The 27,099-nt window shown below is 41.9% G+C and overlaps 1 protein-coding gene across 13 annotated transcripts in view; it reads right to left on the minus strand.

Moving 5' to 3' along the window:
- Positions 1-27,099, minus strand: part of dlg3 (discs, large homolog 3 (Drosophila)) — an 80,239-nt gene that overhangs the window by 14,582 nt on the left and 38,558 nt on the right. For 6 of the 13 annotated variants that reach the window (XM_085432413.1, XM_085432344.1, XM_085432331.1 and 3 more), the window contains 9 exons: positions 16,795-16,848; positions 16,241-16,291; positions 14,987-15,111; positions 14,432-14,601; positions 14,138-14,274; positions 10,919-11,064; positions 9,087-9,248; positions 2,564-2,720; positions 1,886-1,988 (listed from right to left, as the gene is read on the minus strand). In XM_085432413.1, coding sequence (XP_085288539.1) covers positions 1,886-1,988; positions 2,564-2,720; positions 9,087-9,248; positions 10,919-11,064; positions 14,138-14,274; positions 14,432-14,601; positions 14,987-15,111; positions 16,241-16,291; positions 16,795-16,848 — 1,105 coding nt within the window. The remainder of the gene's footprint in view (positions 1-1,885; positions 1,989-2,563; positions 2,721-9,086; positions 9,249-10,918; positions 11,065-14,137; positions 14,275-14,431; positions 14,602-14,986; positions 15,112-16,240; positions 16,292-16,794; positions 16,849-27,099) is intronic. The other 7 variants (XM_085432361.1, XM_085432338.1, XM_085432406.1 and 4 more) reach the window with 3 other exon arrangements.

Here is a 27,099-nt window from a genome sequence, read left to right on the forward strand (position 1 = left end):
GGGCCGTACTGGCAACCAACACAAACATGTTCTACAATGTAACTCACTCTCTTTGTTCGCTTTTCACCCCCGTCGGTGTTTGCCGACACCTTCGACCTTCGTCTCACCTTCGCTGGAGAAAACTCTGGCTATAATCTCGCTGTGGCTGCCGGTAGTTTCTTCATCCAGCCATTAGGGAGTTCATGCGGCTTCTGCTCTTCTGCTGTTGTATCCAAGCCCATCCCCCATCATCGCCCGTACTGGCTGGTAGACATAAAAGTTTGCCGCTTTCCACCTCTTCACTTCGGGTGCGTTAAAGGTTTCCCCCCCTCTGGTGTCGAATTGGAAGCGGAGCTAGCAACTTTCCGCTTAGTCGCCTCTTTCCATCGCTGTGCGGGTCTGTGTGTACAGACAGCCCAGAGTTTGAACAGGGAAGGACAACAGCGGTTTCGTTTGCCCGCCTTGCAGTTGGCTCAACACTTCGGGCTGCTGCTGCCACAAGAGCCGCCTCCGACCGAATACTCGCTGAAAGCCGGCCTATCCGCTGCGCTGCCCTCGTTTGCGGCACGATCTGAGTGCGCATGGGCCGCGGCACCAGGTAAACCCGATTGCACCATTAAATAGATATTTAATCATCATTGTTATAAAGCTGGGCTTGCGAGAGACATGTAGAAAAAGAACCAAAACACACGAAGCCGAGATATCGTGATTTTCGCTAAATGCTGTGAGTCTCAAAACAATCGTTCCTACATTTCCCACAATGCAATCCTCCAGTGCACTAGAAGAGGAGGGGGGAAAGTACAAGACATGCCTGGACCTCAGGAAATCGGAATATTTGAAAAGAAATAAACATAATGGAAGAAACATTATGGCACATCTTTACGCTGCACCACAACTGAAACATTTTATATTGAATAACTGTTTTGCAAAACAAATGTTTAGACTCCTTACTACAGCACAAGTCACAAGCTTAATCCTTAAATTAAAGTAAAACATCTCATGGTACAATATAATTATAATTATTCATTCTTTGTGTATCACTTTGATGTTCCTACGGGAGCTGATTATCTATAATACCACATAACAAAATTTATTAGCACATTTAAATTTTATAATCTGCAAAATAATAATTACCAAAGAGAAAGTAGCAATATTTGCATCCACATTAAAGTGCAGTAAGTGGTTGAATTACCTTCTAAAACTGGTTGCTCTCATAAAGTGGAGTTGAACATTATCAGATTACAAGTACTCTAGTTCGGGGGCTGGATTAGCTCACTGGATACAGCAAGTGAGTGTTATGCTGTAAGGCTATTGCAGAGGCCATGCCCTATACTGGTCTTTCTCTCAGCTTTCCTGTCATCTCTTCACTGTCGCACCACAAAACAGACTAAAACAAAAGACCCCAACATGTATTCAAATCAGTACTCTAGTTCAATTGCATTAGCGAGGACCACCAATCATGATATCAAAGGTTTAGGGGAGGAATATTTATACTGGATCTTGCTACAAGGCTGCAACTTTTTTCTAATTGGCTGGTGCTCTCAAACAGAAGGTTTGAACAGCAGGTGGATGGGGTTTCTGTGCTCACAGCGAGAGCTGTTTGCCCGAGATGACCTTATCAAGGATATCCGCCCTCTGAACTTTAGAGCGGTCTAATGTTTGAGCTCTCCAGTCACGGTTAAGGATACAAATATTTGCACTTATGCTGCCTTGATTTCATTTTATTTTTTAATTAGTCATTTCACATAAATAAGCACATTGCATTTGACTTAATATAAACTCCGAGGCATCACCATTTTCACAGGAATAGGAGCAAGATAACCTGAATGACTTATTTGATTTCAATGTAAGCCCCGTCTTGGTACAATGACATATTCACACATTACATGAGATTGTAGGGTCTTACCTTCAGGCCTGTATTGAGCAATGATGGTAACGGTCTGCCCAGCTCTCTTCAGTGCTGCAGCTGCCTGCTCATGTGTGGCATTCCTTAGATTTACACCATTCACCTGTTTAAAAATTAAATAAATACAATTTTAAAAAGCAAAAAGGGGACATTTGGTAAGAAAACTGGTTAGATTTTTAAGATGGCTGGAATCATGTGATCCTTGAGACCTATACAGAAAAACAAATGTAGCAAAGAACAAAGTCTATGCTCAAAATAGATGGTTTCAAGACTTACTAATAATAAACCGAATTACTCAATAAAATTAGTAAACAAGTATGAAAATGTACAATTTTTTAATGATGTCAGCTGATGAGTCATTAGTTATCTTTTCTGACTGACTCATTTTTTCCATACATGATGTAATATGCTGCCAGATTAAAAGCAAGCTGAAAATAAACCAGTCAAACACAGACTTCAGGGCAGAGGGCAGCTAAGCTCCCTAAGAGTCCATTTGGATTTAATGTCTTGCTCAAGGACATTTGTGAGGCAGATATTTGCTGGCTTTCTAAACACAGTCCCTCCTTAATGTTATCATCATTATTCTGACAGCAGGAGTTGGCTGAAAACCCCTCTGCCTCAGACTTGTTTTAGTTGTTGACGTGGGTAAACAGAAAGCTTGAAGCTAAAAATACTAACTGAGAGAATCCTGTCGCCCCTCCTCAGCTCCCCGCTCAGGTCAGCCGGGCCTCCAGCCAGGATGAAGGAGACGAAGATCCCTTCTCCATCCTCCCCGCCAACAATGTTGAAGCCCAGACCAGTAGAGCCCTTGTGTAGCACCACCTTCCTTGGCTCCCTGTCAAATAGAGTGGCGGTGTCAGGGTGAAGGGCGGGACAAAGAGTGTATAAAAAGAGGCCAAATTTAAAAGAGACGTGGCCAAAACTGGAATAGAATTCGCATGAACAGAGAGTACAGAGACTAGTTTGTTATGTCAATGATCCCAAAATGTCAAGTGTGTCCAGTTTAGGCAGCTACATGCAGCAGGCCTGCAGATGGTTTATTGTAGGCTCACTCTGTTTATATACTTGAATCTGAGAACTTTAAATAGAACATTTAAACGATTTATGTTCAGGACACCACTCGCTGGTAGAAAACGATGATTAACCATATAATAACCATGCATAAAAACCATGCACAACACTGTTAACTCATTACAATAAAACAAGCAGGAACATGATTGGGTCCAAATGCCTGTCATCTATTGGCTACATCTTATGGAAATGTACACACGTGTCAACACTTAAACACCCACTCGTATCAATGTACAATGAGCCGCCTCCTGCTCGACAGACCTGCTGAAGCTCTGCTTTAGCTTTACCCACTATGACTCATCCTCCAGGAGGCTATTCAGACCGCCTCAGTTTTAAGATGCTAGAGAGGCCAAACCGCTGTTACGGTCCAGGCAAAAGCCCTCTGAGAACACACTTCACACAAATGCAAACACACCCACACACACTCTAGGAAGCCCAACAGTCGACTCTCTCTCACTCTTTCACGCACACATGCCGCGCACGCACGCTCGCGCAGATTTTCTATACAGATGAACACATAAACACACATGCATGCACGCAAAATGCAGTTTCCTTTCTCAACAGAAAACACTGCATGGTTCCCATTAGTGGTTTTCTCTCGCAGTACTCAGCCTGCGGTCGACAGGAACAATTCCTGCTCCATCCCTAATGGCTGCGCTCAAAGTCGCTGCTAAGACCATTTTCCCATTGATGGCAGCAGAGGCAGCATTCCAGACTTTCAGAATCATACCCATGAGCAACTGGAAAAATGCTGGAGACTCCTGAATAGTAACATCGTGCTTAAAGAAAGACTGCTATGCATTTTAAATGAAGTGAACTTTGCAGAGATGCTAAGAGCATCACACAAGATAGATCAATATCCATATAGTAGACTCCTTACAAGCAATGTGCTTACAAAAAAAGATTCTGGTAAAGAGATTATATGACTGTGCTGATGAGACTCATAACATTGCTACATTATGCTCCAAGTTTTATCCACAGCCTTTTAGAATTAGCTAAGTGATAATTGCCTTTGAATATGCTAAAACAACTCACTCGCCTTCACACAAGTCAAGCCTAAAATAACCAGCTAAGCTAATTCATCTCAGCTTGACAAGGCACACAGATCTCCATGGTTACCTGAGGATCCAGAGCCGGTGCTTACTTCTGAAAGAGCATTTCCTAACTGTGCGTTCAGGCAGGCTCCTCACCAGCGACATGGAAGATGAGATGTTGACCGTGAACATGTTCGCTATGCCACATCGCTCAGCTCAGCGCAGCATTACTCCCCGACCCCTCTTCCTGTCTGGCCTTCCGCAGTGAAGTGGAATACAGAATTAGAAACTCCTGGGATCTGGGCCTTGTGTTCCCTATCTCATTCTTGTGTGATGTGATGGGAAACAGCTCCTCTTCGGGCTGTGACAGTTGCTCGCTCCCTATCACTAGTAAGGCAACGCATTTAACCCTAACAGTCCCAAGCAAACAAAAAAACCTCTTCGATTCTACAGGAAGAAGCAAAAACCAAAACAAAACACTCTTGTCTCGCACCTGGAATAATTTGGATGGACTAGAGATTGTCCACGTTTGATCCTCTTTCAAGCAATCCCCTCGTTTCTGCTGGGATGCTACTGAAGATTCGGCCCCCCTCCAGTCCAGCACACCAGCATTCCTGTCTGTCAGCCTGGCCCTCTGGACACTAGGCAGATATATTCCCAGAAGCTCCTTGCTAATTTGTCAGAGTAAACAAAAGAGGAGCTCATGGACTGACTTTCATGACTTTTAGGCCTTTGATTTGACGCCCTCATAGTCTGTGGAAGACTTTTGACAGGTGCTTTTCTTAACAGTTGCTGCTGCTGCCCTCCAAGGAGGTATGTGTGTGTGTGTGTGTGCGTGTGTGTGTTGCTTGTCCATAGGATGTGAAGTGCTTGGTCAGTTACATGGAAAATGGGAGTGAATTCCTACATTTTAAAAATGCAGGGATCAAGTCCTCCCTTTCTATCACAAGACCTGCTCCCCCCATCCCATCCCAACTCCCTCCCACCCCTCCGCCTTTTTCATCCATGCCAGGAATGTAAACAGGTATTGAGCAGCAAAAAACCCTCTTCTCTCTGCCCAGCGGTTTCTTTAATTCAGAAACCACCCTCCCCTCCCCTCGCTATATTATCCCTCTGTGCTTCACTTTTCTGGCTGAGGCGGTTGCAGTGCAGTCCTAAAGCTCTGAATGGATATCTGGGCTGCAGGGTTCAGCAGGTCATGCTGCCCTGAACTCAGCCAAGTAATTGGCTCTGCTTGGCTGATTAATGGTGGACACTGCAGATGGATGCCATTTTCTCCACAGACAGACACTACCTATTGCAGCACTTTATCTCTCCCCATCTCCAAAACAGATTACATCAGCGTGTGTTCACGGGGACGCACCATCTTCCCTCTTCTTTTTCATTGTCTAAATTTTACCCATAGATTTTTCAGTGTCCACCCCCTTCTTCTTCGGGGTCTGCTCTTTTCCTTTAATTTGACAGGAAAATATTTATTCATTGCTAAGGTGATAGACTGTTCATTCTCCGTGCTTCTCACCGTGACTAAGAATAAAATCTGAGTAATAAATGAATAACACCTAAGTTGGGAACTCTGCTGTGGTTCTTTTAATTCTAAACCCCTCATTTAACTCGCAAACTAAAGGTCATTGTGTTATCCAGATTCTTGAAGAAAAAAAAACAGTCAAAGGTTGTGTTTCCATGTGTGCAAGAGACACATAACGTTACTGATTAGCTCAGCTGCTTCGACAGTACTAAGGCTTCTGTATTTACACAGGCTGTGACTAAACAAAGAGGCCGAAGCAGGAGGCATTGTTGCATACAGTAAGGGGAAAACATGCAAACTAAAAGTGAGAATGCATTTCAAAATCATGCCATAAAGTGTTTGTTTCCTTATTAACTTTACACAGAAGTCCTTAAGCTGAAAAACTAAATCAAAATATTTGGTGGGACTAATTCTCCTAGGTACACTTGCACATACTTTTTCAATGTTCTTTCAGCAACTTTGAAAACTTTCTTGCAGTTTTGTGTATTTAGACTGTCTTAGTGCCTTCTGTCTCTTCGTGTGATCCCAGACTGACTCAATGATGTTGAGAACAGGGCTTTGTCGGGGCCACGCCATCTGTTACAGGACTCCTTGTTCTTCTTGTTGCTAAAGATGCTTTTTTCCCCTTTTCTTGTTAATATTACTCTCACTTTATGTTTGGCGTCTTTATCAAGATGCAGGATAAATTTAGTGTTGATCAAATGCCTCTAAACATGTAAAATGCCTAAAATGTTTGCACAGTAATTTGCATCTGCAGTAAAGCCTGACAGGGCTAGTAGAGGGTTGTTGCTTGTTTAGTCATCTTGCGCCCTGTCACGACTGCATGCAGATGTATGTTTACACCAAACATGCATACTAATCTTTTCTTGAGTCCATTGTGGACGGAAACAAGGATTTAAAGGATTGTCTGATTACACCATATAATATAACATATCTCCAGAAAGGGGGGTAATATCAGATGGAGAAGGGGGTGTCGGGGACGTGTCTGCGATGACACCACTGAGGGGGATGTGCAGATGGGCAGAGGGCCGATATAAGCTCTGACTCATTCCTCACAACAAGTCTGCTCTACTTCTGTGGAAGCCTGTGCCTACTATAGCATCCATCTAAAATAACCCTTCGTCTTTGGAGCCAATGAGGAAGCTTTGGGGATTGGAAAGAGGTGTCTGCCCTGTGCCCAATGGAGTAGAATGACGAGAATGATGAGATCGAGTGGTTTGTCATTTATGATGTCCTCAGAGAAAATGGCTTTTGATTCTGATACCCAAATGCATGCATGGTCACCATATGTTGGCTGCTCTCACTTGCACAGTTGGCTTACAACGTGTCCGGTGTTCTTGATCGATATGCACAGGTATGGCATGTGTCAGTGTCATAATTGCATGCTGCACTTTAAGCATGGCACGCGTGTGTTCGTGTGTGTCAGCGTACAGTAAGCATGTGTGATTGGTGCTGGCAGTACGGGTGATGAGAGGGGTAAGACCTGAGTGCATGGCCTGGTTTTCCCAGCGTGCATATGAATCATGACAGCTGCAGCACTGTCTGCTGCCCTGTACAGGATCAGGCTCTCTGTTTACATTTACATACATAGAGAAGCAGGCAAAATATTTCACCGCTCCTGTCATCCACACTAGCCTTCAGTTCGACCCTTCCTTTCAAACACCACATTTACCACAAGCATTTAGTTAGAGTAGGACTACAGTCACTCTCCTTTGCACTCACTGCAAGGCATATATGTTACACAATAAAGGTAAATTACATAAAAACAATGGTTTACACACAGACATCAGTGCAGTCATCCATGAAGTGATGGAAAATGGACAAAACTGTGGCTGTAGAAACAAATAAAAAGAAAAACATTCAATTAAATCAAACACCAGGAGGCCTTTTGCAAATTTGATAATGCCAAACAGAAAAAACCCCAAATGCAAGCCATAAATAATATGTATATTATGTCTTCAGCAGTAAGCACTAGCCAAAGTAGCTTTGGCTGGAGATATAGGCTTAGTTTTATCAATGCCTCCTGACAGATGGAATTGAGCAGCTTGTGGGAGCGTGAAGCCCTTTCGGCTGCACTCCTGCGGTGATGTGTTTGTGAAGAGCAGGTACGACTCCATTTTAAACTGCGGTGAACAAAGCACTACTGTTTGAGATTCGCACATATGAGCAAATTAGCAGGAAATCAAATATTGACCGAATGGGAGTAAAATATGAAAAGCACAAAAAAAGCGGCAACGAAAAAAAAAGAGAAAAAAAAATGAAACAAAGGGCAATGACTATTGAGATTTTCTTTTCACTTGTTCTCTACTCAGTGTTCTGTTGATGCTTGTTTCTTGTGAAGTTGTGAAAGATAAAGTAGTGGTTCCAAATAAACTGAAAAAGCCTCAGCAAAAATTTACATGCAGACAGAAAACGAAAAGAATTCTCAACATAAATATCGCCTGCCTCGCCCTCCAGCTCTCCTTTCCTCCCTCCTCCCTTGGTTCATCTTAATCTTCTCTACTGCTATTTATGTGCACAGATGTGGCCCAACACACTACTGGTAATCCTGATGGGTTATATGCCCTGGCATTTTTCTAAGTGCCGAGCTACAGAGAGGAGGGTTAGCTAAGCAAGGTATGATGGACTAGGTTAGTACCTGCCAGAGAAGGGGAGTGGACCTTGGCACAAGGGAGCAGGGGAAGGACAGAAGCCTCTGTAGAGGGCCTGGGGCACCTTGCTGTCCCCAGGTTTGTGGATGACACTGTAAATAGGTTCAGCCCTGCTGTGGGGTACAGGAATCACAGTGAACGGGACAAGTGTAGGACACAAATAAAGCACACATACCAACAAAGATGCGACAAAATGCACATACAAGTCATGTAGACAGCTTGTACAAGGACATTACAAGGCGACGTAACACTCGGCCAGTAAGACAGCACACATAGACACCCGCATGCAATCACACAGACACACACACACACACACACACACACACACACACACACACACACACACACACAGAGGGAATATAGCCTCTTCCCTAGAGCTGTGGGTTAAGCTGACTCAAAGCCTCATGGGACACTCCAATCAACCCTCTATGAATGCTACTTCTGATCCAGTACTTGGATAGGAGGTCAAAGGGTAACACACGCTCGTAACAAGTATAAGATGTGACAAAAGACTTCTCTCAGCACACAGCTGCCACACACTGTCCAGCTATTAAGTAGTATGCACCATCGGGGCCTCGATGAGATGAAAACTGCAAGCTAAGCAGATTCTTTTGTTAATCAAACACTATAAGCTACTGTAAACAGGTGTATCCTTGAAGCCACCACAACAACGCTTGTACAAAAGCAACAAAATAGAGGCTACTGGGAACAAAATACGATCCATGTTAAATTAAAATAGTTACTTAATTTATAACCGTGTTTCTTTAATACAACTACACCAGCCAATACCAAAAAAAGCCAACAGCTGATCTCCACCAACAACCTGTGCTAAGACTTAGCCAAAGCTACGCTTATACAGCCTTATGAATGTCAGGTTATGGAGGAGGATCATTCATGGAAGAAGCCGGTCTTTAACGTACCTCGTGAAGTCTTCCTCCCCCATCATGTGGCGGGGAACGGGCGAGTACCTGGACGGGGTGACTTGGGGTGGCGGGTACACTGGCTTGGGTTCCATTCCCCCCATGTAGTTGTGGCTGACGTGGTTGTCCACCATGGTGGGGAAGGCTGGAGGGAGGGCCAGGCCAGTAGGGGGAAAGAAAGAATGATTACAACACCTGTGCAACAGGAGAACTGCACAAAACATAACTGCATAAAGCTGGTTAATCAGATATTACCGGCTCCTAAACGACAGCTTCATTACCACACCAAGACACTGCTTTATAATGATAATATTCACCCAAATATAAATATGATTTTTGTGTCTCTGTGTGAACCAAAGTGGGAACACAATGAAATAAACTGGGAAAAAAAGAATCCATGAGCAGATTAGAATACTTACTGTTATCTTGTTTTTTTTAGCTCCATATATTTATTACTGGACTCTTACTAGACTGGCTTTGCATGATTCACAGCTCAAAATAATCCCTTTGTTAAGTATCTTTTACTGGAGCCAATCACTTCACCCATGGTCTAAAAAGAGCTTCTCATAAAGCCAGCTTTCTTCTGATTGGCTGTCCCTTGCAAACATAAGGTCAAAAAGGTAGGTTAGTGATGCTGCTCAACCCATAGCCAGAGTTGTGTGTTTAAAATGACCATAATTAAGATGTCCTCTTTCTATATGTATGAGGAAAAATCATAATTGATTTACCTTCTGGGAATGTACAGTACAACCACAGATTAGGGGACCCATGAAAAAGGGAATAATCCCTCTCTACATAACTCTTTATATCCATCTCTCTGGAGTACAGATTATCGATATAAGACAGTTTGAATTATATACGCCTCCAAACAAGTTTTTCTAACTTCTCTGTTTCTTTATAACTTGTCTGATCATCTGACTGCTTGTATTTCTGACCACATCTAACTTCTTATTAACTTCTTTCCTGCATTCCCAAAGCTTAGCAATTAACTTGGTGAGAACGATGATATTATTAGGAGTAGAAATAGTGGCCAAAACCACAAAAATAGGACCCAGGTTTTCCTTTAAAGTACCACTGGGACATTTTTTATAAGCTGGCTCGCTTTTTTATGCGAACAATGTAATCTATTGTTTCTGCTATATGTCTGTTGCAAAATGGGGAACTACCACTGACTAATATGTGAAGGCATGTGCCGCATTTTTCTAAAAACCTGTTTCCTTGTGCATGCACATAGCAGACAGATCACACACATGAACAAGCCTCTTTTTCTGAATTTACATTTTTAGCGTTAGCCGAGCGTGATAAAGCAAGTGAACTACTTCACTTGCAAATCCGGAACCACATCTAGATTCAAGGGTTAGTGAACTTAAACGCAGACGACTTCAAACATTCGGAACTTACAAAACCTTCGATAGCCCCATCTAATACTAAATCACTGTTGTGTGGAAATTTGAGATGCTGCAGCTCAAGATCGTGGGCTCTCATGAGCAGGTGGGATGTGAGAAACCATCCACACTCAGTGGGAGGCAGAGAACTGTGCTTGTTGTTGCTGTGGGAAGGATTGTGTGTCTGTGTGCGTGTGTGTTTGTGTGCACGAGCGTTCACTACATACACTATGTGGGTGTCTGGGCATAGCAGTTTTGGGGAGAGAACAGTGAACCAACAGAAAAATTCAGAAAACATCGCTGGTAAAGATGAAACTTTAAAAAAAAAAAATCATATAAAAAAAATTACTCTTTACCTTACATCTCTAATTTTGGAGCTTGCTGATTATTGATTAGCAAATTTGCACTTATAGTACGACTACAAGAACAGGAAGAGGTAGATACGTACTGCTGGAGTAGTCTGGTGGGGCATACATGTCGTTCAAATGCACAGGTCCCGGCTTGGCCACCTTGAGGTAAACCATATCGGAGGTGTTCTTCAGCGCAGCTACTGCCTCCTCATGACGCACATCCTGTAGCACGATGTTGTTCACCTGAATGCGACGATAGTCCAGAAATCAGAAGAGGGGGAAAAAAAAAAAATCTTTGTATCAACACCTGAAAGCCTTGTGTCTCCTGCTGCACTGTGACAACATCACGCATCACAGCAGTCATCACACCAGCCAACACAATAATGAATCATAGCTTGAAGGTATTATGAGATTTCAGTACATTTCAACAGCAAAGTGAAAGGTTGGTGTGCCGTGCAGTGATAACAGAGGTCAAAAGCAGTAGGTAGAGGTTTGAAGGATGCTCTGTATCTCTCTTTACTGTTTCTCTTTTAAGATTCAGGTCCCAGGAAATATGCTGCCAGTCAAAAGTTATTCCAGCAGTTTGGTAACATTAAACCAATGTGCTCACTTGCAATAATGCAATAGAGAACAGGAAATAATGCCATGTTTCTTGATCAGTCTATGATCTGTAGCAGCATGCCACAGTGCCACCAGATCTGCATTTTAACTACTGATGTCTTTGAGTTGACATTTTTCTTTTGTGTGCATTTCTTTCAAAGGCCAATTTTCTGCCTTGCCTGCAACTTCTTCAAAATGCAGCAGCACAGCTTGTTTAAGCAGACGTCACCCCAAATCCTATGTTTTAAAAGTGATTTTAAGATTTTACTTTTCAGTTTTAAACCACATCTAGGTCTCACCCCTAGCTACGCTGCAGAAATGTTGCAGCTTTAGATCCTCAGGTGGGGCCCTTCTGGCTGTTTCAAAGTCGAGGTTTAAATCTAAAGGTGACTTTGGGTTTCCCATCAGGGCCCCTCTGATTCGGAACAACCTTCCTGAGGAGAAGAGGTTTGTAGAATGTGGGACTTCTGAATGTCTATAGACTTTATCTGATGTCTTTTTAAAATCTTGTTTTTCAATTTCATTTTCTTTGTAAATATGATCTAAATTTTCTTGTTGTTGTCTCAACCTTGCTTTAATTTCATTCAGCTTTGTTTACTATGAGTAACACCACGTCTTATACCTCAGTATCCTGCTTCTTGTGTTTGTCAAACCATTCTTTTCCTTTTTATTTTGTGAAAAACTTCTTCTTATTATTAATGTTAGTAGTAGTAGTATTAAATAAAAAGACAGAAGCTAGGCTACAGAAGCCTAATCACTTGTCCAATCTGACAAAAAAAGGTCATGAATGTTACAAAGGTGTTAGAGAATTTCGTAAAATATATTGTGTTTGTATTTAAATAATGATTAATGACAGCTCAGTGATGAGTGCAGCGATAATTACTTGGACTTTTACTCATGAATGCTGATTAACGATAGTTTTTTTTGAAAAATATCTGCCTTTATCAAATATTTCTCTCTCATGCCCAGCTGAGGGGCTGCTTTATTGCCCCAATTCGTGACTGTGTTATTTTTCTTATAAATTATTCTAAGTGCTAATAATGTTGTCACATTTAGCTTAAAGTCACAGGATGTGACACCTAAGTAAATAATGTGATGTACCTAACATCTGAGCACTCAGTCAACCCAGTATATTTTAGTGCCATGCAAGAAGTATTTTCCACCTTCCTAATTTCTTTATTTTTTTAAAAAAATATTTGTTACACAAACATATTTCTGATAATTAAACGAGTTTTAATATTAGACAAAGATAATTTTTTTATAGTTTTTAAATGTTGATTTCATCTGTTAAGTATAAAAAACCTAACTGCATTCGAGTGTTTGTGATAACTGTCAATGAGTTGTTCACATCACGGAGAAGTTTTGACTCACTCTTCTTTGCAGAATTATTTTAATTCAGCCACAATGGAGGGTTTTCGAGGATGGACGACCTGTTTAGGGTAATGTCAAAAGATCTACATCGGATTTAAGTCAGGACTCGCAAACCTTCATTTTGTTATGATTGAGCCACTCAGAGGTGAACTTGCTGGTATGTTACTGATCATTGTCCTGTTGCATAACCCAACTGTGCTTAAGCTTCAGGGTATGAACTGATTGCCAAACATTCTCCTTCAGGATTTTCTGGTAGAGGGCAGAATTCATGGGTCCATCAATTATGGCAAGCTGTCCAGGTCCTGAAGCAGGAAAGCAGCCCCAAACCATCACAGTACTGCCATCATATTTGACTGTTGATATGTTCTTTTTGTAAAATGCTGTGTTCATTTAATGCCAGATGCAATGGGACTTAAACCTTTTTTTAAAAAAAAATCAGTTTTTTTCTCGCCAGCCCACAGAATATATGTTGGGAATCCTGAAGATGCTTCTGACAAATTTGAGACGAGCCTTTATCTTCTTTTCGGTCAGAAGTGGCTTTTGCCTTATGGCCATATCTGTCCATTCTCTTTCTTATTTCTAAATCATGATCACTGACCTTAATTTAGGCAAGTGAGGCCTAAAGTTTTTTAGATGTTGTTCTGGGATCGTTTGTGACCTCCTGGATGAGTCGTTGATATGCTCTTGGTTGGCCGGGCACTCCTGAGAAGTTTGCACCACCAAGTTTTCTCCATTTGTGGATAATGACTCTCCCCGTGGGTCACTGGAGTCCCAGAGCGTTAAAATAGCTTTTTAACCCTTCCAGACTGACAGATGTCAACGTTTGTTGCTTTTTGAACAAACAAAGCTTACTTTGTCTTCGGGTTCTGTTTAAGTGGTTTCTTGATTTAAGAGGTCTGGCAGTAATCAGGGCTGGGTGTGGATAGTAATGTGATTAATGCGATTACTCAGTTAATTCGTGATTTAACAAGAGGGTGGCAATTCCTATTTCCCACAGGACCAGGTAGGTTTGGATTACTTTTTCCCTTAAAAAATGAAATCATCACTTAAAAACGACATTTTGTATTTACTCTGGTTATCTTTGTTTAATATTAGAGTTATCTTGATTATGTAAAACAGGTAACTATGACAAATATGTAAAAAAAAAATCATAAAATCATAAAAGGGACAATTTTTTTCATAGCACTGTACTTGTCCGGTTATAGAAATAGCTTTATAGAATGACTGCAAGGAAAATGCTAAATATCTGTTTAACTTGCAAGTGAACCACATGAATAGCTAATGAATTCATTTGGATTCGAGTGTCAGATATGCGAGTGAGTCAGAGGAAGGTGCAGGCTCCTACAGCGAGCAGCCGGTCTCCGGTTTGCAGTCGTCCATCTTTTTGAGCAGCTCCACCTTCTATAATCTTGGTAATATAGATGCTGTTGTCTCCTGGGATATGTTGATTCCCAATCCCTCCAGCAATGCTGAATCCCAGTCCTAGGTGAATAACAAAGACAGCCAGTGCTTTAAGAAAAGGATCACCCCAGACTGCATGCTTTCATTCCAGGTCCTATTTGTAAGATTATGTTATTTATTACCTTTTAAGCAGCACTGCAATCACTTTCAAAAAGAATATGTTAACACTGACTCTAACCTTTGGGCCCTTTCAGCAGGTTGACCTCCAGAATAGTCTCAGGTGGGGCCTGTCTCCGTCGAACCAATAACCTCACCACTGGTCCTGCCTCTTTCAAGGCTTCCACCGCCCGGCTGTGAACCACCTCAGACACATCGACATCATTCACACGCAGCACGCAGTCATTAACCCTGTGAAAGAAAAGGTTTAAATGTCACATGTAAAGTGCATGGAGTTCTGTGGAGTTTACTGACTGCATAAAAAAGGGAGACCCAAGCAAAGCCAGTATAATCAGAAACCTCAAAAGAACATGAAAAAGAACTTCCATATCATAATTTCTGCATGTTTCAGGCTTTGGTCTTCCAGTGAATCATAAGTCTGAGGAAGCACACAGAGCCTGGGGGCAGAGGGCTGTAGAAACTCTGCCTCCCACTCAGCGCTGCCTGGCGGGACGCAATGTTGGTGAGCGTTAAAGATGAGAGTAGAGAGGTTAGAATAGAGAGAGTATAGAGGAAGTAGTGGAGCTTAGTAAGAGTTGAAGAAATAGGAGGCAGCAGGAGGAAGACGGTAACTTACCCCAGCCGCCCATCCATAGCAGCTGCTCCTCCGGGGATGATCTTGGTGATGAAGATCCCTGGATCATCAGGAATGTGGGGATTGTCTATTCCTCCAGCAATGCTGAAGCCCAGACCAGAGTTCCCCTGAAAATAGGTTATGATTAACATTTTCAACATAATACGATAAACAGCAAACAAAGTAAGCTCAAGGTTAGTGCAATATATCTCTTTTAGTGTATTTAAATCATGTGATAGATGCAAAATGATCCAGAGATTTCTCCAGGCACTTCCTCATGCCCGTTTCTGTGGAGGCTCGTGTGTGTGACCGCACGTCCCCACGTGTGACAAATTGAAATGCCATTAGAAGAGGGAGCATGTACTCTATGAACCCACAGAGAGATATCTGTGTATGAAGTACATTAAAAATCTGGGGTAAAGATGAGCTCAGAGTCATCATTTCGGTTGCCTGATACAATGCTTCTCACTCTCTGCAGGAGATGGATACTGCCACCTCCTGCCGTCCCTGTCCCTGAAACGACAGAGGACCCATTTTGATCCAGCGGGACCAGGCACACTGCTGCATCTGACAGCCATGGCCACAGAGACAGGCAGCAAACAAGACAGCTGAGAAAAGACTTCGCTTTATTATTTTCTATAATTAATGAGCAACAGTCGCAACAAATTAGGACAGAGGGAGGCTGAGGCCTCCCAGTGTGCTGCTCTGGAGCCAAGAGGAGTACACTGGGCCTTACCACCAAAAGTTACACACCCACAGACCTTTTAAAGTGTGTCTGTGCATAGTTTATTTAAGCTTTCTACATGGAGAAATGCCACTTAGAGCGGAAGGGGCAAAGAAATATGCTGCATCTACCGTGGGTGGAATAATGAGAGCAGAAATGTACAGTATAGCTCTGCCAGTAAACCTGAGCCACCGCTGACAAGTTCAGTGGTGGCTGCTAAACAATTGCACAGGAAGGTGCTTTACATTTCTGGCGTCTGCTGATGACATGTGTATCAGGATTATGTAAAAAGCCATGCCTAGCTGGCGTTAATGTGGGTCACATAGGACATCACACTTACGACGTTGCTAATGCAGTGAGAAAACGCCTGTCTTCACTTGCATAAAATTTTATATAAATTAACAATCATTAAGATTTGTCTTTGGTATTCATTTAGACTGAGCTGCTTACCACCACCTAGTGGGGAGAAATCCATCAATCATCAGAATGAGGATACTGTGGGAAAAAATGCATCCACGATGTGTAAAACTTACCCTCTCCAAAATGATCTCTTCATATTTATACATCCCATCACTTCCATTAACCTGCCAAAAACAAAACACAAAAAATGAACAGCATGGTTAGTGACACCTCTGAAGACAAAGTATGTAGTTTGCCAACACGTAAGAAAAATGGGACGTGTACAAATGCTTCGGCAAAATCCTTCATTGTATGTCCAAAAATGAGAAAAAGATCAGACTGAATACGAGAAACCCAGTAAATCGGGATTAGTGTCAAAATATGGCTTTACTATATATATGAAAACCGCCACACATTCCTTAATGCTGTAAATGAGAGGTGCATTTCTTTCTTAAAATGCAAACGCTGTAAGAATACATGCGCAACTGCAGAATGCACAATCCCAACAAACGGGCAGAGTCAATAGGAAAATGGATGTCGGTCCACATGGCAAACAGCATGTTGCTGCCAGGAGGAGGCCTTTTCATCCACACACACTCACAAACATACAAACATGTTCATGCACTGACACAGGAAGTGTGAATGAGAGGGATATATACTGTAACAGACAACGAGAACAGATACTTACATAAGGGCCTGCATCTAGTGAGTCTGCGTTGACAATGATGGGGGGAGGGTTGGCCTGTGAATATGAAGAGATACACATTATCTCAGTGTGTGAGGCTGGCAGCACGCAGACGTAATGCGGTACACACACTATCGCTTGGGAGCAAAATGAACGGATGCCACAGGAACAGGCAGTGAGTCTCCTTGGGAGTGAGACTGGGGAGAGAGATGAGGGTGGGGTGGGAGGGGTTGAAAGGGGGGTGTGAGGACTGAGAATGAGGACTGGGGCAGTGAGACTGCTGCTTATTAACCGTCACAGCCAGACATCCTGCGGTTACCTCATAAAACAAACCAGCTTGTGTTCCAGCTGTTGGCACAATACGTTTATCCCACATCTACTTCCACATAATGAAAGCACGGAGCATCGTCTAGAAAAATGCATGAATTTTGGCTTGGTGCGCTACAAGGTTTACGGAATTACACAAACTCTACACAGTAATCTCCTCTCACGTCTGTTATTCTACATGCAAACAGGTAGTTTTTTAATCTCTCTTTATGCAAAATATCTGTCTGTCGCACTTGTTTAGTGAACAGAAAATAACTGGTGCTTGGTCTGAAATAAACAGCTCATTTAAACGCATCATGATGCCAATTTTTTAATAAACTTTTTCACCTTTTTCAGTTGTCCGGACGCAACAGTTTAACAGCAAAACAGACAGAGAGGTCAGTAACTGCTTGTTGCAGGGTTACTGTCAAAAGTTAAGGGTCAAACAATTCTTGAGTACTATGATGGGTTGAATTAGCTCAAAATATAATGAATACAGACTCTAAAAGCTATTTTAGATTTCTTGGTAATAATTTTTAGGGAAATTGTTTATTCTCTTGTTTTTGTTTCCGTTAAGGCTTTTAAAAAAAGCTCAAATGTACAATAGGGAGCACGTCTTCCCAGCGGAAATATCAAAAGCAGCATTTAAAAAGCAAAACTCAAACAAGATTAAGTTTCACAGTCCAATTAACCTCCCAGCTCAGCTCTATTGTGCCACCTGGTGTTTCTTTGCCCACTTCAGGCATGCAGAGTGAAGTTTGATGGAGGGGGTTTGTGTTGGAGCAGCCGATGGCCATCCTTTACTTCTACTGATTTGATTGACTTGTGTGCGTGAGGGGGATGCAGACAGCGGTGCATGCAGGGCCTTATACTTCCAGGTCCAGCACTGAGGAGAAAATCCTTAGCTGTCTGTCCTAACACTAACCTCGCCAACCTCTCCCAATCTCACCCTATCACCTTACAGTGTACAGTGTTTAAGCAGCTGAGTTTGACTGATTCTGAAGACTTACATATTACACATCGCCTATCATACATCTTTTCAATCTGAACTGTGTTACTGTGCCATTTCCACTTTATAATTTATAACTACCTGGAGTGATGCTGCTCTACTGCTCTACAATATGAGCACATATACACAGATGTACATGATATATAATTAGATATAAGGAAAGGAAATTCAGGAATCTGGGATTTGGTTTGATAAAATGAAACTATATAAATTATTTTTTCAGTTAACTTCAGTTTGTCACATTCATGATATAAAAATCCACTTTTACTTGCTCTATTGAACAGTTACCATCAATTATTTACAAAGGCATGGATATTAAAGGGACACACGCGGGATGAATGGTAGAACAAGATGAACATTTTTATTTTGTCTTACTGTTTATATATCTACTATATTTCTTAGCAGGTCCTCAGCTGTCTGGGGTGATGCGCATTTTATTGTCAAGTCCTTGAATATACACTCACTCACACTTTATTAGGTACATATTGCTAGTACTGGGTTGGACCCCCTTTTCCCTTCAGAAACTGCCTTAACTGATCATGGCATAGATTCAACAGGGTGCTGCAGACATGATATCATCACATATTTGCAGCATGTTTGTTATCTGCACAGCCATTGTATAAATATCCCGTTCTAGCACATCCCAAAGATGATCTACTGGACTGAGATCTGATGGCTAAAAGCGGTTATCAGTAGATTGGTGCATAATTGTGGTTGTAAAGTGGTGGATATGGCCACAACAATACGTAGGTAGGCTGTGGTGTTTAGATAACTCAGTTGTTATTGAGGGGCCCAAAGAATACCCACCACCAACAACCTAAACTGTTGATACAAGGGACGATGGATCCACGCTTTTATATTGACTGAACCTAATTCTGAAACTGCCACATTAAGTGCAGCAGAAATAGTCCACTTTTGGTGACTTGTTGCCTTAGTACTTTAAGACTGTGGCCTTCTTCTGCTACAAGATGAGACGTGTATTCAGATATGCTCTTCTGCATTTCTTGGTTGTAAAAACTGGTTATTTTAGTTGCTGTTGCCTTCCTAACACCTCGAAGCAGTCTCCTCTGACCTCTGGGATCAACAAGGTATTGTTGATTGCCCGAGAACTGCTACTCACTGGATATTTTCTCTTTTTACAGACTGTTTTCTGCAAATCTTAGAGATGGTTGTGGAGAAAAATACCAGTGGATCAGCGGTTTCTGAAATGCTCTGGCTCCAAAAAGCATGCCATGTTCAAGTAACGTAAATCACCTTTCTCCCTCATTCTGATGATCACTTTAAACTTTAAAAGGTCGTCCTAACCATACCTACATGCCTAAATGCACTGGGTTTATGGGTTGATAGTTGCGGTGTAGATATTTGTGGTGATGAGCAGTTGAACAGGTGTACCAAGTGAAGTGGCAGGTGAGTGTACATCATGCTAATAAAGACATTTACTGTAAGATGTTAATCTACTTGAACAGCATTAAACAAGCCTCTGATTCAGGGTTTTCAATCAAGCTGCTTGTGGCTGCAACACATCTGTGTCTACAAAACAGTGGCTTGACACACACTCTTGACAAAAGAGTTCATCCTTTGATCAAAAGCGCCTTGCAAGATATGCATAATTTCATTCACACTTCTCAGTGTCAAGTTCCCTGGTAATGAAGGTAGGTCTCCAGACAAAGAGGAGCTGTAGTTTTAACCTGCTCCACTCAGTAATGATGTGCTATGACTCTGGACAGCTGTGGCCCTCCTCCTCCTCGTCCTCCCTCCCAGTCAGCACAATTGGGCCGTCGCTGTTATCTGCATATGGACTAACAGATGCTCACGTCTGTGCTTGTGTTTGCACATTTCTCATGAACGGCTTGAACTTTCCCTTCCCTTCATCTTAGACCCCAACTCAACAGAAGATTTTGGTGGTGAAAGCATGTTTTATGTCAGTGGCAGTCTACTGTGAATGAAAACCATGAAACCGCAGTTGACGAAACACAGCCTGGGGGCACCTCGGGGGAATACACTGGCTACTGTTGTCCCTTGGTGACTGACAGACTAAGCTACTGAATCCACTACTGAGACCACATGTGAACACACCTGTTACAGTATGCCTCCAGTGCTTATCGTAAGTAACACAGAAAACTAATGCTTCCCGAGGGGATCACCAAACCTACAACTCCGGCTGAAAGACAATAAACCTATCAGTGGTAAAAAATACAGCAGCATTATCCTGGCCTGGGATTGCTGCGTAATCCCTCTATCTGAATCTCGCATAACAAGCAAACAAAAAGGAATAATGGAAGATAATCTCACCCCGAGTTTGTTTAACATTTAGCAATTTACCCAGGTAACTTGGATTGGACTGGATTACTGCCCCGCCTCCCCCTGTGGACAACCTGCTCTCACCTCTATGCTAACCTCACGCACAGGAAACAAAACAGCTGGTTAAAGAAATCCGACCATAAAAGAGGATTAAAATACATAGCAGAGGTAGCATATAGCACTACCTGTGCTGTAATAGCCCCTTTAGAAGAACGACGTCTTACAGTATCTGGATTTTCCTACTGTGAGATGTAAGTTGAAGTGAAGTGAAGTGAAGCGAAAATTCTGACTTTCTATGTCTATGCCTCTCCAAACACTCAGTGAGTCTCCTTGACACTGTAAAATCCACTCAATGTCTGAATTTTGCAGAAGAAATTTACATGGCAGCCACATTGGAGTTTTGTCTCGAGCTATTATTTGGATAATTACATCCAATCCACGGGCATCTGCGTGTACACCTGGTACAATAAGCACTCTAATTATCACAATTCTTCCCACATGGGCAGTGTATTTTGTGTTTTTTTGTTAATAAACATCATTCTCCAGGTAAAAAGGAAACAACGGCATGACTGGTTTATTTTAATAATTTTTGTCGAAAAGCGGAACTTGCTAGTCGTAAGAGGTCATGTGAGGTGACCTTTTAACTTCCCGGGCAGATTGTTTTTTAATAATGTGCCCACAGCAGATGGCATTCACAGCTGGCTGGGGTCCAATCACATCGCAAGCCAGTTGATCTGATCACAGAGCTTTCAGTGAGCATTTGTACCTTTCATTTAAAAGTGCTTTTTCTCATCTAGAAAAGACACTTTGACGGTGGTCACATTAGAGTCGGGTTTCAACAAAAGCTCATTAAGGTGTATGAGTACGACTGCAAAGGACTTTTAACTCCAGACTTTAATCATTTATACAAACAGTTGCTGTTCTTTACATGTGTCCATTTACAGTGGTAAGTTCAGGCTGAAGCTTTAGCACAATCCTGCAGGGACACCCATACAAACAAGCTGCGATATGGACACAAAGACCTAATGCGCACACGAGGACAATAAGTCCAGACTGCCTCCCCAGCATGAGCTCCTTCCAACAAGTCCACACTGACCACCGGGAGCGATGATCGCCACAGTGCTTTCTTTCTCTCGCTCCCGAGGTTCATCTGTTCATGATGGTTTCCTATTCACCGATCTATCATCTTACTCTTCTGTCAGTTGCGACTGTGGCATCTGTCTCTTGTCTCTCAGCATCACAGAGCTTGTGTATCATGTTCTGGTGGCACTGCACCACACAGCACTCAACTTGGCTGCAGACCCTCAGGACAGCAAAGCTACACAGACTCCCAGTGAACCTTGGCAAGTGCAGGGCACAGGCTTCATCCAAATTGTTAAATAATCAATGTGTTCCCATGGTAACCAGCGCTCGCACAGCATTGGCTTAGCCACCTCCCCTTGCTCCACCTCTCAGGGCTCTCGCTGTTACCTCACTGCAGTTTATGTGGCTCTGTGCTCACACATGCCCGGCCATAGGCTGGATGTGCCTGACTGCCTTTTCTACACACACACAAGCACATACACACCGCAGAGCCCACACACCGATTTAAGTGAATACCACAGCTTATAATTTACATGTCTATAAAGATGTGAACCCTCACCATTTAAGGCACAAATCCATTAGAAGGAATATTCTTTTTATTCTGACTATGCATACGTTTAATAGCACGCAGGCAGGCGAGTACTGAAAGGGAAAGGTTCCTTGTACAGGGTTAGATGAGATAATTGAAAACACAATAATATTGCAACAAATATGTTTATCAGTACAGCATTAACTGCTTGACTAGCACAAACTTGTCTAAAATTAACAATTTACTGTTTTATAGGTGATTTTCTTTACAGTTTTTACAGCTTTTTACTTTTTATTACTTCCTAAGATAAGTTAAAAGGCTACTGAGGGATAGTCATATCTACTGTACAAGCCTGAATAGTACAAATAAGCCACTCCAATACGAGCAGCAAAATGAGTCTAAACAGGTTTGCACATAGCCTCTCTTTAACATATAATTACTACTGTGGTAAACAAATGGCAAAAAAACATAACAAATATCAACAAATCTAATTTTAAATGTGTTGGTGAAGCTTGCATAACATATACGCAGGCAGCTGCCTCTGTTCAAAATAATCCAAAACCTTAGGAAGGTTTGACTGTCAGCATTACATTCTGTGCTTTTAAACCCTCATCTTCGTCATAGGTAGAGGGGGGAAAAAGACGGAGAGGCTTCAGCATGTGCACGGTGACAGCATGCTGACAGGGCAATAACCCTTTCCTCCTTAGCAAACATTTCCATATCAGTTCTGCTCTCACCAAGGCACGCTGACATGAGAGCTCAGTCTCCAGTGGTGAAATATGACAGTCAGCCCTGCTCAGACGATGCGCCCAGTCATTTAAATGCTTCAGCCGATGCTGAAGGAAGCTCTTCCCAGGCCTGAAGTCAGCGCTAATAGCAGATAGGAGAACAAGGTATGCTGTGACGTGCTTACGTTATCTAAAAAAGTAGATGCCTCTAGCTGTGCTGCGTTTGTTTTCTAGCAGAATGAGAGATGCAGTTGGTGCTGCTGCTCTGATCCTTCGGCTCTTATTGGCTTCTCGTAGGCCACGCTGCAGTCTAATCAATACCTGCTCAATTACCATGCGCCCAACATCTCATTCACGCTGTATCCCCTGTGCAAGCGGGAAGAGGGAGGGCGAGAAGCCAGGTGAGAGAAGAAGCATCTGAGAAGGCTGAACAGATGACAGCGAGAGATGTTTTACTTGCAGATGCTGTCAAAACTCAATGTCAGGGACAAAGGCGGAATAACGAGATGTAATAAAGAAAATCCCACAGCGGTAAAGGTCAACTGTTCCAGCTATCCCTTTACAACGGTAGCTGAATCCAGCCATTCATTTCAATAGGGAAATTAATTAGTTCGCACATAAAACAGACCAATTAAAGCTCAAAGTTTTCTGATTTGATGGCTATGATTGAGCATTTTGACTATGTTGCCCCCCCCTGCTTCCAAACCCTCCCAACACACACCTATGAAGGATGGACACACATCTATGAAACTATAATTAATAGCCCGTCACAGCTGTCAGCAGCACTCCCTCCTCATCTTTATGTAATATTACAAAAGCATGCTCTGGCTTACCTCTCTGCCATGCTGAGCAGCTTCAAATGAGAGCTGGCTAGTTTGACCTTCACAAGTAGCAGCCACTAGGTAGAAGTACTGAGTGTAACGAATATTCATAACAATGTTGCTCAAGAAGGCTTTCTACAACTGATCGGGTTTGAACTTGACTGCACCTCGCTCTGTGTGCTTGTGACAGTACATCTGGCATGTAGCAAGCGTGGATTCTGACACGACAAAGTGGGAAAAGAGCAGGTTGTAAATAATAACATTAATAGTGGCTGACATTGCTCACGCTGGCTCACGGTGACAATGTCATGGCTTACTGGCACACTTGAATACAGCTGAACTTCTATTAATGTTATTACAGTGTAGTTAGACAGACCTGTGCTTTTCCAAGTGGGGTGGGTGATATTTCAGTATTATCTTTTTTCAAAAGCAACATGTTTCCACTAATGTCTTTGATTCAAACCTTTGACTTTGATTGTAGTGGAAACTAATGCAACTGAGTTATGGAGAATTTTTTCATCAATCTGCCACACAGCCGAGACACCAGCAAATCCATAGACCACACTAATTTTAAGACTCCACCTTAATTATGATGTCAAACATTCTCCTATGAAGTTTTGTGACTGCATCTTGAATGCTTGTAATGCTTTCATAATAAAAAAAAACCAGTCAAAAAACTCAAAACCACAGTAGATTTCTCTATTTTTCCATCACAGATGCACAGAGACAAACAAATGGCCTTAATAATATCATGACTTTAGCCGTTCTTTATATTCTAATATCAGTACTGCTGTGGTCTGTGTGTTTTTGGAAAAATGACAAAGCAACAAAGCAGTTGCTGCAGGTGATTATCTAAATCAAGGATCTAAACCCTCAGGGCGTTATAAATAAAGAAAACTTGAAACATTTTTTGCAATCTACAGATAATAAGGTACAGAATAAACCAACAGAAAAAACCAAGAACATTTAACAGCAGAAATGTTGAGAACGATTATTTTTAAATACATTAAATATTCGTTTTTCATTTATACATTGCAAAAAATGGGCCTGATTGTCCAGTTTAGAAACAATCAATAAACGGATTCAACTGACTGACTCAGTATCCTAACCATGTCGTTATTCTTTGCTTTTAAAGACCATACAATACATACATTCCTGCAACATATAAAGCTGCACGACAAATGATGCATCGGTGTCAGCCCTGTGACTGAGTCATCCCTGCTTTTCAGATGTTGCTGCTAATAAGTGGTAACAGCATTACAGGTGCTCTTGGAAACAGCCAACCGCTGTGCTAAAGATGGGTAATGAAAAACTTAGAAACAATAATCATCACAGATTTTTTAGCAGATACATGTACTGGGAAAATTACTAAACTGCTAATTCAAATTAGTCACTGGTCTCACAACCAGCACCACCGAGTCAATGTCACAGAAAAACAGCTCCAATGGAAACTACCACATGTGCTGTGGTGAGGCTTCACAGTGACAGGAGTCTAATAGTCATCAGCATAATCCTGCCTGCGCAGGTCACTGTAGCATGTTAGCGCTCTGCTTTTGACTGGTTATCCTGAAAAAGCCTCTGAATTTATTTCCCTCCGACAGTTTGGATTTGTAGCTCAGGACTAGCTACAGCGCACAGCTACAACCAACTGAGTGCTGCCATTTTCAAGCTTTTATGGGTTTACTACTCAGCTGCTCTGATGTGAAATATTCTTAGTTTTCATTTTTGGTTTACTTTGCATGTGCCAAGTTACTAAGATACATCTTCAGCAAATAACTAAAAATGTGGACTTTTTTTTTTCAGTGGAGGAAACAAGCTTCCATGGAGGAAACACCCAGGCAGGATGAGGTGAGATATTTCACAATGCGAGTGCAAACACTTAAGAAAATATCCAGAAATGAGCTCTAAATAAATTAGCTAAATAAGATCTTATAAGTCTAATATCATATGAATATTTAGGTCAGTTGTTTTACTTAAAGATTTATTTTTAGTCTGTTATGCCTTTATCAGGCAGCAAATGTAACAGTAACAGAGAGATGGGACGATGGGCAGAGAAGGTGGATGAGCAGTTACCAGCCTCCAGCAGGTGAACATGCAATAGTTTTACATGAAGGTTTTTGTATGAACTAATGTGGCAATAAAATGATTTTAACTGTGAGTTTCAAGTGTGTTAGCAGATGGATTTTTAGTCATGGATAGAGCTGCATTAGCTGTTTCTAGTTGTAGCTTCAAATTTACCAAAAACACAGCTGTTTATATACTAAGAAACTAAGATTTTCATCAGTCTTAAGTCTATCCTGACATCTCAAATGTACTAAAGACATGAAATCTCACAGAAGTATCATACTGAAAATCAAAGCGATCCTCATCAAAATAAATAAACACTACGAGTAGCAAACAACACTGTTTTTTAATGCTCTGTTTTCACTTTTGTCACCTTTCCTTACTTCTTTCCAGTGAACCCCAGACCACAATCTTCTGAGCTGCATTTAAACCAATCCAATTTTAGACTTTTTTTCCTTTAAATGGGAACATTGCAACTGTGATTCTGCTTCATGGTCCTAACAGTATTGCAAACACGATCCTTAAACCCCTTAAGTGCATGTTATTGCAAGAAAAGAGATTAGCTTTCTTTAATTTCCTTTACCTGCTTTTGACTACACACGATTTTGCTCACGCAGTCCTACCTTTCATCAAATCTGCTAGAATATTTTGGACCAAATGGCCGCTGCAGCTGTTCAGGCAGCGCTCGTTCACAAATCAAAATCATGATACAGTGATAAAACTATAGAGAGCAAATACAGAGTCCTTAGCGATCTACTGTAAAATAATATAGTGAAAATAACAAGCCTAACTTTGGCCTAAAGGCCAATAAAAACCATTCGTCCCCATCTCTCAGGAGCCGAGGCCTGTCTCAACACAGCGGCAGAGATCCTCCTGTCATGGTTGAGGTTTCATGATTTTCTATAAGCTCCACTTGGGAACGCCCACATGCACACAAATCTCCATTCACTACCCGTGCCTGAGTTTTGGCTCACAATAAGTGTAGGTGTTGAAAGTGATGAAGAATTACAGTAAGTAGGACACAAGCGAGGCAACAAATACAAGAGCTGCGCCTCTAGTTTCCCTCTGATAGTTATGAATACATGAGCACATTTATCCATATGCTGATGTATTTAGCGCCAAACAGCAGAGGGGAATAAAAGCAGGGCATTGTTTTAAACGTTTGTAGCACTTTGGTGATTGCCAAATCAATCTGCCTCCTGTCGAGGGTCCAGATTGCCTATTTTTCACTGCCCACCTTGGGCTGCGTTCAGGCAATACACACTGTCCCCTAAAGAATGGGTTTCAGCCAAGAGCAGAGCAGCCATATTACTGGACTGGAGAGATGACACACTGATCTGAAAACATGCAAACCTTTTATTTCTCTGACACAAAACCCCCCACTGTATACCAGCTGGCTGCTGAAACACAACAACTGATTTAATAGATGGAATATGATAGCAAAATATATGGGCTGCAGACATTAAA

This window comes from Copadichromis virginalis, linkage group LG2, assembly GCF_057382275.1.
Source record: "Copadichromis virginalis isolate Kocher_CV1m ecotype Utaka linkage group LG2, C_Virginalis_male_GT1.1, whole genome shotgun sequence".
NCBI lineage: Eukaryota > Metazoa > Chordata > Actinopteri > Cichliformes > Cichlidae > Copadichromis > Copadichromis virginalis.